At 41.9% G+C, this 13,384-nt stretch overlaps 1 protein-coding gene across 2 annotated transcripts in view; it reads left to right on the top strand.

Moving 5' to 3' along the window:
* Positions 1 to 13,384, top strand: part of LOC308085344 (kinase suppressor of Ras 1-like) — a 48,872-nt gene that overhangs the window by 11,957 nt on the left and 23,531 nt on the right. For both annotated transcript variants that reach the window (XM_080428466.1, XM_080428467.1), the window contains exon 2: positions 3,126 to 3,266. In XM_080428466.1, the coding sequence (XP_080284592.1) occupies positions 3,126 to 3,266 (141 nt within the window). The remainder of the gene's footprint in view (positions 1 to 3,125; positions 3,267 to 13,384) is intronic.

Raw genomic sequence — 13,384 nt, forward strand, 5'->3', positions numbered from 1 at the left:
GTGTGAAATTATAGGATTCAAATTGGGCTCCTTCCTCACTGACTGTGACAGAACGGCAATTGGGCGGAATGGTGAAGACAGATTTCTCTCGATGATTACCCAGTCTAAGTCTGGATTTAACCCGCTCCAGTGTTTGGACAGTTTAGCTATTTCAAAGGATGTATTGTATGTCCTCATATCCGGTAAGCCAAGGCCACCTCTATCTCTAGGCGTCCACATTTTACTCAGTTTGATTCTAGGCTTCTTTTTTTCCCAAAGAAAATCTCTAATAATTTTGTCATACTCTTTAAAAATCTTGTCTGGGATATTTAGTGGAAGCATTGTTGAAATATAATTAAACTGGGGAGCAACCACCATTTTGATAACATTCACCTTACCCCATAGAGACAGTTTCAGCGCACCCCACTTTTCCAAATTATTTTTTATCATATTCAGTAATGGCTCATAATTTAGTGTGACAATTTTGTCCAAATCTGAAGTAAGTTTAACCCCTAAATATTTCATTCCGATAGGAACCCATCTGAAGCCAAATTGAGACACTGTATGTGAGTAACATGATTTAGATATCGGCATGGCCTCAGACTTACTCCAGTTAATCTTATAACCAGATAAGCTCGAATATGTCCGAATAGTATCCATCAAGGGAGGGAGGGAGTTAGCAGGGTCCGTTATCAGTAATAATATATCGTCCGCGTACAACATCAGCTTATGCTCTTTCCCCCCTCCCTCCACCCCCTTTATCGCTGTATTAGCTCTAATCATGGCTGCCAGGGGTTCTAGGAAAATCGTAAACAACAACGGCGAAAGACTGCAGCCCTGCCTCACAGACCTTGTTAGATTGAAAAATGGGCAAAAATATGTTTTGTACATTAGGGTCCCGGGAAGACACCAAATGTATCTTTTGGGTCTCGAGCTGAAAAGTTTGGGAACCTCTGTTCTAGACCGCTCAGCCCCTAGGTGCCACGCCGTAAAAAAAAGAAAGGCATTTTACATGCCAGCGTGAGCCCATAGCATGATCCCATCATCTGCCCAGCCGTGATGTCATCAGGATCCGCCATCAGCTTACACAAGGGTTTCCATGGCACTGGGTTGCCATAGCAGCCTATGGTGAGGCCGACGCCCCTGTGAGAAAAAGCATCCAGGCTCGGTGTTCCTCTGGATGTAAAGAAGGATATTTATAGAGCAGACAGCTGGGAGGGTAGGGCTGATAAAACCCCACTACAGATGAAGCTGACCCTCTTGAAGAAGAGATGTTGTGCTGCGTTGTGGATAGGTCAAGAGCTGAATATTTATACGGTTTGTTGCTGACATGACTGTGTGTGTGTGTGTGTGTGTGTGTGTGTGTGTGTGTGTGTGTGTGTGTGTGTGTGTGTGTGTGTGTGTACACACACGTGTACACATATTGCACATACTGTATTGGCCAATGTAGTATGAACGCTCGGTTTAAAAGCCTTTTCATTTGTTCATAAAAGCCCCTGGCTGGGTAACATTAGACTCAGTCCACAGATGGCCACACATGGAGTTGCATTGTTCGTGCTGTCTTTGCATGCAGCCTACATGCACGGTACCCCTAGGGACTAACTATCACAAACTATATACCTGTGCTGATAGCACACTTGGCAATAGGCCAAGGAAGTGATTTACAGTCATTTCAACTGAAAAATGTGTCATTTTTCAGTTGAAAATACTTTTGTCGAGCAAAAGGTCTCAATTGATAAGCAAATGTAACCATTTGTAAACATGTACTGTATAATGAGCTCTCTGGATGTTAGAGCACCTTTTTATAAGACTTTGTTATCTTTCCTGTGTTACTTTTTAAAACCGTTCCCCACTGGATGATGAGGGGTTTTCTATGTGGACTGCTTAGTTTGAATAGACCAACTGTTCTACATCTCACTGAGAGGAACGTTTGTACGAACCGTATTAATGACTTCACATTTGTCTTTACCTTTGTCTGTCTTTCCATTTCTCACCGTGGTTGACCTCAGGGGAATTTCCTCACATTCAGCCGAGTCTCACTTCTCACCCCTTGTTTCTTGCATATGTTACTTAACCTCATGCGTGATATAACATAATAGAAACCAGCTTATTTGAAAATTGTGTGTTTACTCCCTTGGGGGTTGCTTATTTGGATACAGACATTAGTCTGTAAGTGATACTTTTTGGTTTAAAGGTTAAAGCTCTATAGTAATCATTGCTACAGTGTTTGTTCTGTAACAGGGGTCTCCCCATCTCTCCATTTCTTTAATTAACATAAAATACATTTTCAGGAAGGTCACCAATTTCATCTAATCTTGAGGGAGAACCCATATATCAGCTTCAGTTTTGAAGTGTTTCAATAAAAAAAAATGTGTTTCATCACTTCCAATTTAACTACCAGTAGTTTATCCTGTATGAGTTCACTCTCCTGATCGGGTAAAATTGATATCCCGAACTGATCATGTATTTTCTTTGTATTAAAGAGCTGGAGAGACGGGGAGACCCCTGTTACTAACTGAGCAAACGCTCTGTAGCAATGACTACTATGGGAATATAGAGCTAATTAACACATATTAACAAGCACATCACATAATACACCCCCTTTTAAATCGATTTTTTGTATCCTGTCCAATGCGTCCGAGGTGCAAGAAATTAAACATTCATTGGTAGAAATCTTGCAAGCTTATGCAAAGGCTAAAATGTAATTTAGATAGCATGTTATGTAGACAGATGCCAGGTTCATTTGTTGACCTGGCATCCTATAGTGTGTATAGTTTCAATGTACAGATAATCGATTATTTGGGATATTCTACTGTTTAGAGTAGACTGATGATAGGATCTGGGTTTACCTATTATCCTAGATTACTATTTCTATGCATTTGATGTATTACCTCGTGTTGTCCTTGCTTACTGTAAATCGCTCTGGATTAAGAGCGTCTGCTAAATGCCTAAATTGTCTAGACTATAATAATAACAACAATAATGGATTCATTTGCATTTTTTAAAGAGTTGGAACTGAACAATACCACAGACAAAATATCTGCAAAATAACAATAGAATAGCAGAATGATTTACTGATGTGTAATTTGGTTCTGATGTGTGTGTGTGTGTGTGTGTGTGTGTGTGTGTGTTGTCTCCCCCTATAGGAGAAACTGACTACGTACATCTGTAAGCAGCTTCAGTGTAAACACAGGGTCCCAGAAAGGGAAAGGACTGAAGCTCTGGATGACTACCCTCGACTGACAGACTGGCTCCACACAAACAATTTCAAGCCACAACTCATACAGGTGTGTGTGCGTTTTTGTCTGTCTGTCTGACTGTCTGCTTTATGTGATTGTTCACACAATTAACCAAATGAAGGTAACACATGCTGTAGGTAAATATTAATAATATTGGTGTACTTGCTTGTATTCGGGCACCTGTCAGCCTTATTGCAACATGCCCTACTGTAGAAGCAAAGGGAGGCACTTGAGCATGTAATGGAAAAATTTAACACAAATGTGATCTGTTCCCTGAGCTGGATTATACCTCCTTTAGCAGTGCATGAGACGGTGATCAGGAATAACTGGTTTGAAGGGTTAGGTTATTTTTGGCCATAATTTAAAATTAAGCTCCATGAACTTATCACTGCCTGCGTAAGACTGGTGAGATGCACGTCGTGTTTTTGTGTCTGCTCACTTGTGTTTTTGAAGATACACCGGGATGCATCAATTGGGGTTCTGTTCAGTGACGTGTGCAATTTTATAGCTCCAACCATGAACTGGAACATATACTATAGTATGTGAAAATGTCAAGTGTTCATTTAACCCTTAAAAACAGGTACAAGCTTCCTACTAATAACATTTATGAAATGGGAAGAAGATAGCTGCAGCTTTTCTCTTCTCCACAGTTTCGAGGATATCGCTGAAGCACTTTTGTCATGTTTGTCTGTGTCAGTTGTTACTGAAGGTCTGTGTGTCAACTGTCTGTGAAATGGTACTGCATGTTGTAATGGTGAGGTAGACAGCGGAATGTTGCTCCATATGTCAGGTGTTTCCTCACAGAGAGCAGGGCAGACAGAAGCACTTTTGGATGATGGAAGGTTAGGAGAAGTAGAATCAACTTCCTCATCACTCAAGGAGGCTTTTGCAGGAGGTCGTCTTCAGGGTGGAGGCTGTTAGTTCCTGTAACTATATTTTGTTGCAGCTCTTGGAACAGATACTGAAGGCAAGTTCCAGGAACTATTGGGGTGGCGCAACCGGTATTGCACATTGCTGACTGAATGCAATCCTCACGAAAATCATCCTAGTTGTGAACCTCCTCCATGTTTGCACTCAATGTTAGCAGTGTAACCGTCACTTGTTTGAATCATCACAGTTCATCCTTCTTTTCTCAATATCGCAGCTCTTGATTTCGAATGGAACAGGAGCATGTTCAGGTGACTACCGAGGTTCCACGTAGTTAACTGTTTTAAAACAATGGAACAGAGCCTATGATAGTTGCTCAGCTTTAGTGTAACACAAACCACCTCCAGCTCCTTTACAGTACCACCACCACTGCTACACTGTTACATAGAGTACTACTACTATGCTTATGTTACTACTGTAGTTTGATAGCCAGCACTGGGAGTGCATACAATAAAGTTCATTCCAGTCCAGCAGTGATGATAAGTGTTGAGAACCTTTCCAACGTTGCACTGTGCAGCGTTGTTTGTTGTAGTTGTCATTTGACATGAAGGGACCTGATCACCAATTCAGTGTTGCTACACAGGGTGTTGGCACAGGAAGAGACACGTGCATCAGAGTTGACATTTCTGGGGCGGATCATTTGGACACAATGTCAATCAACTAAGGCGGAACAAACGCCTGCACGTCAATTCCCAGATTATTAAAGTGGGAACTGACTCCTAACATCACTTGGTGCACAGGCCCTGAGATAGAAGTACCACATTGCTAGTGGGGGAGAATTGATTCTGCGGTTGTCTGACATGATGCTAATACATCACTCTTGTTCTGCATAATTCATGTAATGGAAAGCAGGTCAGTTTTTTTCCCCCTTTGGTGTAAAATATGAAAATATTGTCAATATTTACCAGTTCGGATACCGTAGAAGAATGAGGTCATGATCAGATACCTGCCAATCACGGTTTCCCAGACGTGGCTTCATGGCTAGACCTATTATGGCTCTGTGCAACTATTTACAGCTAAATCTATAGTAGGAACTAGTTTTGTTTACTGCAGCTTCAGGACAATTAACATCAAAGCTGGAATCTCCAAAATAGGCTTGTAAAGCCTTGCTTACTCAGTCTCCACCCCTGTAGTTGGCACTGGCAGTAGCTAGGAACATCTTCTGTCAGTATTTTGTCAGGTCTTGTACAGGCAACAGAAAGGGCAGATCTGAGCTTTTGTTTTGGTGTTATCATAGAGACAGCTTGTTCTGCCATGACCAGTGGAAAATGGTTCAAACATAGGGGGTGTTGTCAATGTAGGCAGGCCACTAGCTGAGCAGACTTTTCCTCTGCTGAGCAAATGGTACAGTTGACAATCAATTGCCAGGCTGTTGAAATTGGTGTATTTAATGTGATCACACTGCATGGGCTCAACTTTTAACATGATGACCTCCCAGACTTGCACAAAGTCGCTTAATCAACCCTGCCCTTGAGTTTGTGTTGTCTACAACTCTCTTCTGTCCATGCCCCTTTCCAGTCTGAATGTTAATCGTCCACTGCACTAGGGCTGGGCAATCAACCAAAGATACATGGGCCCTCATTTATCAACGGAGCGTATAAACCGGCTTATATTTTTCCATATATTCGGCCGTACACCAACGTCGAAGTCACATTTATCAACGAATCCTACACAGCCAATCCTGGCGTACATCAGGTCGGAGCTTTGATAAATCTCACGTCTGAAAACGAGCGTCATTTAAATAACATGCCCTTAAATATTCTCAAACCGCCCCGACATGAAGAACCAGAATACGACCAAAGACATCATGAAAAGCCAATAAGAAAGCGTTTCCCCCGCTCGCCTCGCCACACACGCACACGCAGCGCACACGCATCTCTCTCTCTCTCTCTCACACACACACACACACACACACACACACACACACACGCCCGCCCAGCTGTGTCTTTCATGTAATCCGTAGCGTAGCAGTACAGTCTTTGTCGCGTAGGCTTGTAGCCTACATGAATGACATATTATGATACCAATCACATTGCTATGAATGGAATATGTTTGTATATTAATTTATTTAACCCATACCGAGCAATGCGCGTTCGAGTTACACTAGAATAAAGCCGTCATGTAGGCTATTCCCATTTCCCAGTGAGACTCGGACCGTCGGACGAGCGAGTCCCGTCCCGCTCCGCATTGATGAGAGATAGCCTGGAGAGAACATTAATGAATGAAGGCTGGTGTGTGTTGGACCATGGGTTAAATGTCTGATCTCCCGGTGGCCATGAAAATATAACAGCAGCGCCGTTGCACCAGTCTAAACTCCCGAAAGTGCTCTCGCATGCTGGCTTGTGAGCTTGTAGATCTGCTATTTTCAATGCAGCCAGATCTGCAATCTTATCTGAATGACTGTTAAAGCAGTTTGTTTAAATTACTTTATAAAATGTTATATTTTCACAGGGATTATTTATTAGTGTAGATATACATTTAGGAGTGGATTATGTGTCTAGATGCCTGTCAGACAGTCAGACAATGCTGCTCCGTAGGTCTAGAATGGAATAAACGGGCGCAGCCAAAGTCAACAACTGGTCCCGATCAGACGTGAGATTTCAGCGTACGGGAGGATGAAGCCCACGTCAGGATATATTGATAAATAACGAAAGGTGCTGTGATCTCGCCGTACGCCCATTATTTGGGCTGCACCGCGTTGATAAATGAGGGCCATGGAAACCAATATTTAGAACCATATGGGGGGGGGTATTTTGGATAAGCTTTTTAAATAAATGTCTAATGTATCACGAAAATCTAATATATCTAATCAAATACATTTATTAGTTGATTAACCACTTGTCAGGTAACCGGCATAACAACTTAAAAATACATCAACAAACACGTAGAATAAAATACACTCATCAAACAAAACACACAAACGATAAAAACAAAAAACTTGGAAGTGCACAGAAGCATACTGCATTCCACCTCAGCAAAAACCCCCAGAGATGTAGCTTACTTGGAGCTGGAAACGCCATCAGAGTACCGACACGTGTAAGTGATAATGTCCCCATTTTAGATCATACTTGTCCATGGGCAACCTGTATGACAGTCGCTTGTAAGCGGCCAGTTGTCCAAGAGAGGTGTACCACAAGGACGGTGCAGGTGCAGATGAGGCTTTCCAGTCCTTGACCAAAAGCCTCCTACCTAGGCCGTCTGAGTCCATTCAGCTAAAGGAGTAGAAACATTCCTTAAAGTGGCAGGGTCCCCCGAATAAACAGACTGGGGGAGAAGGGGATGTCCAGGCCTATTATCCTCTCCAATCTCTCATGTATAGCAGACCAATAGTCCTGGATTTTTGGACCGCTACCATCCCTGTCCTGACACCTCCAACACTCAGGCCCTTCAGTCAGGCCCACTCTAAACAGTCTTGATGGCGTCCAGTATATTCTATTCATGATTTTGAATCAATCTCGTTCTCTTGACATTTTCCTCCCATTCCTGAGAGTTTTAACCCATTCCCCATCTGAAAATGATACCTCTAAATCCCTTTCCCATATTTATACTGTATGTTAATATACAGTATGGTGTGCCTATGTGCCCTTGTCTTCTGATAGCTGTCACACACCAGTCCAACTGGTTGTGGGGAAATCCCTTAACAAACAGTGGATTTAAATAACATGATAGATTAAATGCAGACAGGAGCGTGAGAAGATGAGAGCGGATTAAAGTCAGTTAAATATGGAGAGCAGTGTGAACAATATCAGGTAGAGAAGCGGATGAAAGAATAAAATGCATACAAATAATCAAAAGCACTTTGAGGTTCTGTAAACCAATTTTTGTAATAAGTGGAAGAAAAGTATAAATTAAATTATGGAAACAGTTACTGAGGTAGAAGTTGGGGAATCGGGAGTCTCTGTTGTATTTTGTTTCAATAGGGCCCGACTGATTGTATGACATTGGACATTATACTGTAACAAAAGAGCTGTGCATGATGATGATTATGCTGATGATGGGATGACAGGAGATGGTAAAATCTGATGAGCGTCAGAGAGAGTATTTGTGGCCGTTTACCTCTGTGGGGAACCACTATGTCTGATTCAATATGTCTGTCACATGGTCAACATATAACCACAGTTTAAGGACACACGTAATACCAGGACTTATGCAAGATGTCGTTGGTTGGCTCTATAGCGGAAATTGTACTACGGACAGAGGCCGGTACAGCGGATCTCAGCTGGGTTTGCACTGGGAGCTGAATACTGAACAGTTAAGTTATTGCATACAGCGCCTCCTGTATGCAATAAATCAACCACTTCTATAAAGCAGAGAGCTGTGTCTTTGTCTGTCACCCTGTCAGGACATTTCCTGACCCTCATTTGGCATCCGACCCACTGGCTGAGAAACCTTGGGCAAGTATAGGTAGGTATGTGGTCTGTTGGTTGGCTGGTGAGCTGGTGTGTTTTGAGTGTCTCTCTGGCCACATTCCCCAGTGTGATGAGCACTGAACCCAAACTGGCTCAGAGGGGATAGAATGTGTTGAGTCAGCTGCTCTGCAACCCTCATCTCTCTCTGTTGCTGCCTCACACGCTATTTATACCCACCCTCTCCAGCCACCCAGCATACCACACACACACACACACACACACACACACACACACACACACACACACCCACACCCACACCCACACCCACACCCACACACACACATCTCATGTACAGAGATGCGCACATGCACTCACACACACACTTGGCAGAGTCAGAGTACACACAGAACTCGACAGACTCAACAGGGCTTTGCAAGTACTAATATACTGTACACACTTAGACACTATTTAGTGACACAGATGAGTGGGTAGGACCGTTCACCAGTTTTCAGTTGCACAGAATTATTCAAACCTTCTTTGGACCCAGACCCACACTTTTGCTTTTGCAATCGTAGAAGTAACAAGTAGCCTTATTGACCTTTAGGCAGAAAGACACCGTGAATGTGACCAGTTCTCATGTACTCTGGTGGACTCATTCCAGACCTGTGAAGACCAGCGTATGCAGCTTTGTTCAGGCTACTGAGGTACACAACTATTTTGTTTAATTATTTTGTATCTTAAGAGCTTTCCAAAAGCATTACTTCTGAGTAGCTGCAATAAAAATTCTAAACTGGTTCAAATCCTAGAGACAAAAAAGACCACTCCACATTGGGAACTTTCTTTTGTGCAGGACCATGCAGTCACATTCTTGAGGTGCTATAAGAAGGGCTTTTTTCTGTTGCACATACAAAATGTCTTTTGTAATTATTGTTTCATAGTACTTCCTGTACATCTTGCTATTAAGTTAGCTCCTCTTTGTGTCCATCCTCTGTGAAAATGCACCACAACATTGATCAGTATTCACATGTGAAACCTGTTTGACATGCTGTGGAAGTCTAATCCTACATGCTTGCGTGTGCCAAGATAAGACACAGAATATCATTCACATGTCAAAAGAGACGGACACACACCTTTTCAGCGCGCCCACGTAACTCTTAATTTAATTTCAGTTGCTGCTCAGCTGTGTAATGGGAGAAATGGTTAATCAAGTTTACATTCCACCAATGTTTAAGTAGACATTGGATCATTATGCATGGACTGGATTGAGCATGTCTCATTTAGCTTGCTCTCTGGCTGCTCTTTTGTTCTGTGTGTCATATGAGTGTCCTGGGCCAATATAACAATGCTCATTCTGTTACCCATCTGAGTCACTGTTCAGGAATGTATTGGCTACTGGTTCACAGTAGAATAAAAGTTGCAAAGGTTACTGACAATCTCTGTTGACCACCTCTGCGTGGACCATGCTCAGCAGCAGCCACTAGGGCTGATCAGAGTTTGGGGTGTGTGTTACAGTGACCATTCGTCCTGATTTGTCTGGGATAGTACTGGTTTCAAGCTTAGCTGGGTGCCCTGAATCCTTACAAACGTTTTTATTATATTATATTTTATGTAAAACATTAAAATGCTCTGGTTTTCAGTATTCCAAATTTACACTGGTTTTCACCACAATTAAAATTAGGCTAACAATATTATTCTTATTTTTAGCACTTACTCATAGACCTTTATCATCAGATTCAACGGTATAGTTACATCACAGATGTACAGGTTAAAGCTTCCAAGCATTTGCAGTTTCAAGAAAGGATTAAAGTAGGAAGGAAAGAAACAAGGAAAATTAGTCATATGTCAAATATTCCTAATACGGGCAATGTCAATATATACACTACATTGGTGCATGTTTAAAGGTAGCAATAAAATTAGGCAGTTAAATTGCAGCAGGTATATACAGTATATATACATGCATACATACAGTCTCTTGTGCATGGTTAGAATAGCAATATGAATCATAAATGCTTCCCGTGCAACTGAAGAAAAAAATGCAGCAGGTAAAATGGCAGCAAAATAGAATCATAGTCTCTTGTGCAGGTGAGACATCACTAACAGCAGATATCACACATGTCAGTGTGTACATAAGTGCCTGTGCAGCAACAGTGGAGTGCAACCACAGTCATATTACACACACAGATTCCGTGCATTTATACTACAGTAGATGGCGTTCAAATGGGAAAAAGTAATTGACTTATCTGGTAAGGGAAGGTGTCGTGTCTATTCCACTCCTGTAGGTTTTACAGTAGGTTAAGCATCTGGGAGGATAATAAGGATAAATGGCCGAAAATAAAGTACAACAAAAGGTGTTCATAGGTGGAATCGATGGAAAATCTGAAAGGCTCAGAACCACAACAATAGCTCCACAGCAACAAAGTTGGTTTGGTACTAACCTACAAACACAAACAAGGTTTTACAAATCAATTTAAAACAAGGCCGATACGTGACCGTTTGGTACCTTCCATGCATTTGAATTGCAACTTCCTTGTTTGTACAGGCAGTCGTAGGGACTAGTGTCTTGTAGAAATTGTTCTCCTTGTGGAATTTGATATTAAAACAAATAATTGGGATATGTCTCTGTCATGTTGCCATATTTGGTAACCAGTTTAGAAACGCAATAAGCCATGCAAGGTTGTGGTTTACCGTGGTTTTAGAACGGCTAAGAGGGTCAGCTCTGCGTCGTGCTTCCTACTGTACTCCTCATCCATGGTAAGCCACAGCCTTTTGTGGCTTATTGCTTTAGTTTAGTCCACCATTCTAATTAAATGCATACATGTGCACATGCATGAACATGCGGTTAATTTACGGGTCCCAGTGTTGGGGTTTGAAAATGGTCACCCAGGCCTAGAGAGTGAGTGAGTGTGTTGTGGCTGTGAATTGAAAATACAGGCCTAATGCATTATACCTATCCAAGGCACATCAGCATTCATATTTACACAATGTTAATTCAACATAGCTACACTGGGTGTATAATTTTAACAGTACTTGCATGTGCACGGCCCTGTGTCTGTGCATGTCCCAGTATGTCCCAGTCACTGTTTACACAGGGAGAGATGAGGAATGCCCCTGGGGGCAGAACTGGGAACAGGCGTGTCTCCACCGCGTTTGCATGACTTAAACAGTTTAGGAAAATGTATGAAGGAGCAGAGATAAGCAAAATTGATGCTAATGAGTTGGCAGCTGTAGATCTGTCGGCTGGTATAATCACCTCGTTCTTCTGATGTGGTGTTAACGGTTGACAGCTCTTAACGTTTCAAGTGTGCAGTTGACATTTCAATAAACATTTCAAGAAGTTGTGTTTTCACATGAGTTTGCAGAAGAATGAGTTGTAGAAAGAGACGTGTCCTTGTTGGGACACGCCGGTGTCTGACCAGAATATGCATCGGTCGCGGCGTCCCTATGGTTCGATTCTGTCTGGAGACCTTTGTTGCATGTTGTTCCCCTCTTTGCTCGCAGCTTCATGTGTCTCTGTATTGTAAATAAAATAAAGCAAAAATAGAAGCGGAGGGCTTTTCTTACTAGGTATAAATATTAATTGTGTGTGTTTAAGTCACTTGGTCTATCTTACATTTGTCTCCAGTAAGACGTTGTCAGTTGTTGACCTTTTACTATCGATTTCTATCAACTTGGACCTAGCTTCAGAGTGTAATCACTCTGTAAAATGTGTGTTAATTTAACTCTGAGAGTGTAACAATGGGATCAGTATTTTTCAGAAATAACTATTTCATTATATTCACAAACACTGTTTAACAACTTGAAGCCTAGTGTCCCTATTCTGGGGCTACCATTCATCGAAAATAGCATGTCTACACAACGCGTTGCAACTCGAAGATATTTAGTGTAGATTGATAACAGGAGGGGGCCTAACATAGAGCCCTGGGGGACTATGGTCAAGTAATTACAGTGATAATAGTGATAAGTGGTTAATGGAAGAAGATTCTTGTTTAAGGATATATAGTCATAAGTAACTTTTGTGAACTGATTAAAAGAAAATTGCCATAGCCTACGTCATCAGATATCCATATGAATTGAGAAATAATGGATTGTGAGAGGTTTAGACCATCGTTTTGGATGAGCTACGTCCTAGGGTACATGACATTGAAAAAATGTTCCGATGTGTGTCTTAAGTTCGGTAAATGAGTAAAATATTTAGTCTATGCTAGGTTCACTGTTTACCTGGCTGGTATCCTAGTTTCTTTCAGGCACTATAGGCTATTGTATGTTCTCTCTGAACTCTACTTACAGTATGTGACTATTTACCTTGTTTGTTGACTGCCACTGGAGTTCATGCTTACTCTGCTGCTTACTCCCAGTCTTGCAATTGTATGTCGCTTTGGTTAGGAGCGTCTGCTAAATGCCTAAATTGTAATTGTAATTAAAAAAAAAAGTGTTGTCATCTCAAATTTGATATGTATACATTAGCCAGGATATGGGGAGGAAACATAACCAACAACATACCTTTTAGAAAGAGGGAAATGGAAGCGTATGCCAGGGACTTCACAGTGACTCAGTATTATTGTATGAATGAATCAGCATTGCTGCAATCTTGGGTCAGCTAAAGTAACAAGCCTGCCTTAAGGAAGGTCAGGAAGGGGCTTGGCATGAAGAAAAGAATACCAAGGGCTCACAGCAAAGCCCCTATTTCCTGTGTCCTTGTGGAAGATATGCTCCCTTCCCTCTTTATTTTTCTCTCTCTTTCTCTCTCCCCTCTTAACCCGTCCTCCCCTCTTAAAATGTCCAGTAAAATACTACTGTGGAAAAAAAGAGCAGACGTGCAGAGGAAGTGGAGGATTTCTTGTCAAGTGGGGTGGAGTGCAGCGTTGATTACGCAGTGTGTCCACCACTGTC

The sequence above is a fragment of the Gymnoscopelus braueri genome (genome assembly GCF_963280865.1).
Source record: "Gymnoscopelus braueri genome assembly, chromosome: 5".
Taxonomy (NCBI): domain Eukaryota; kingdom Metazoa; phylum Chordata; class Actinopteri; order Myctophiformes; family Myctophidae; genus Gymnoscopelus; species Gymnoscopelus braueri.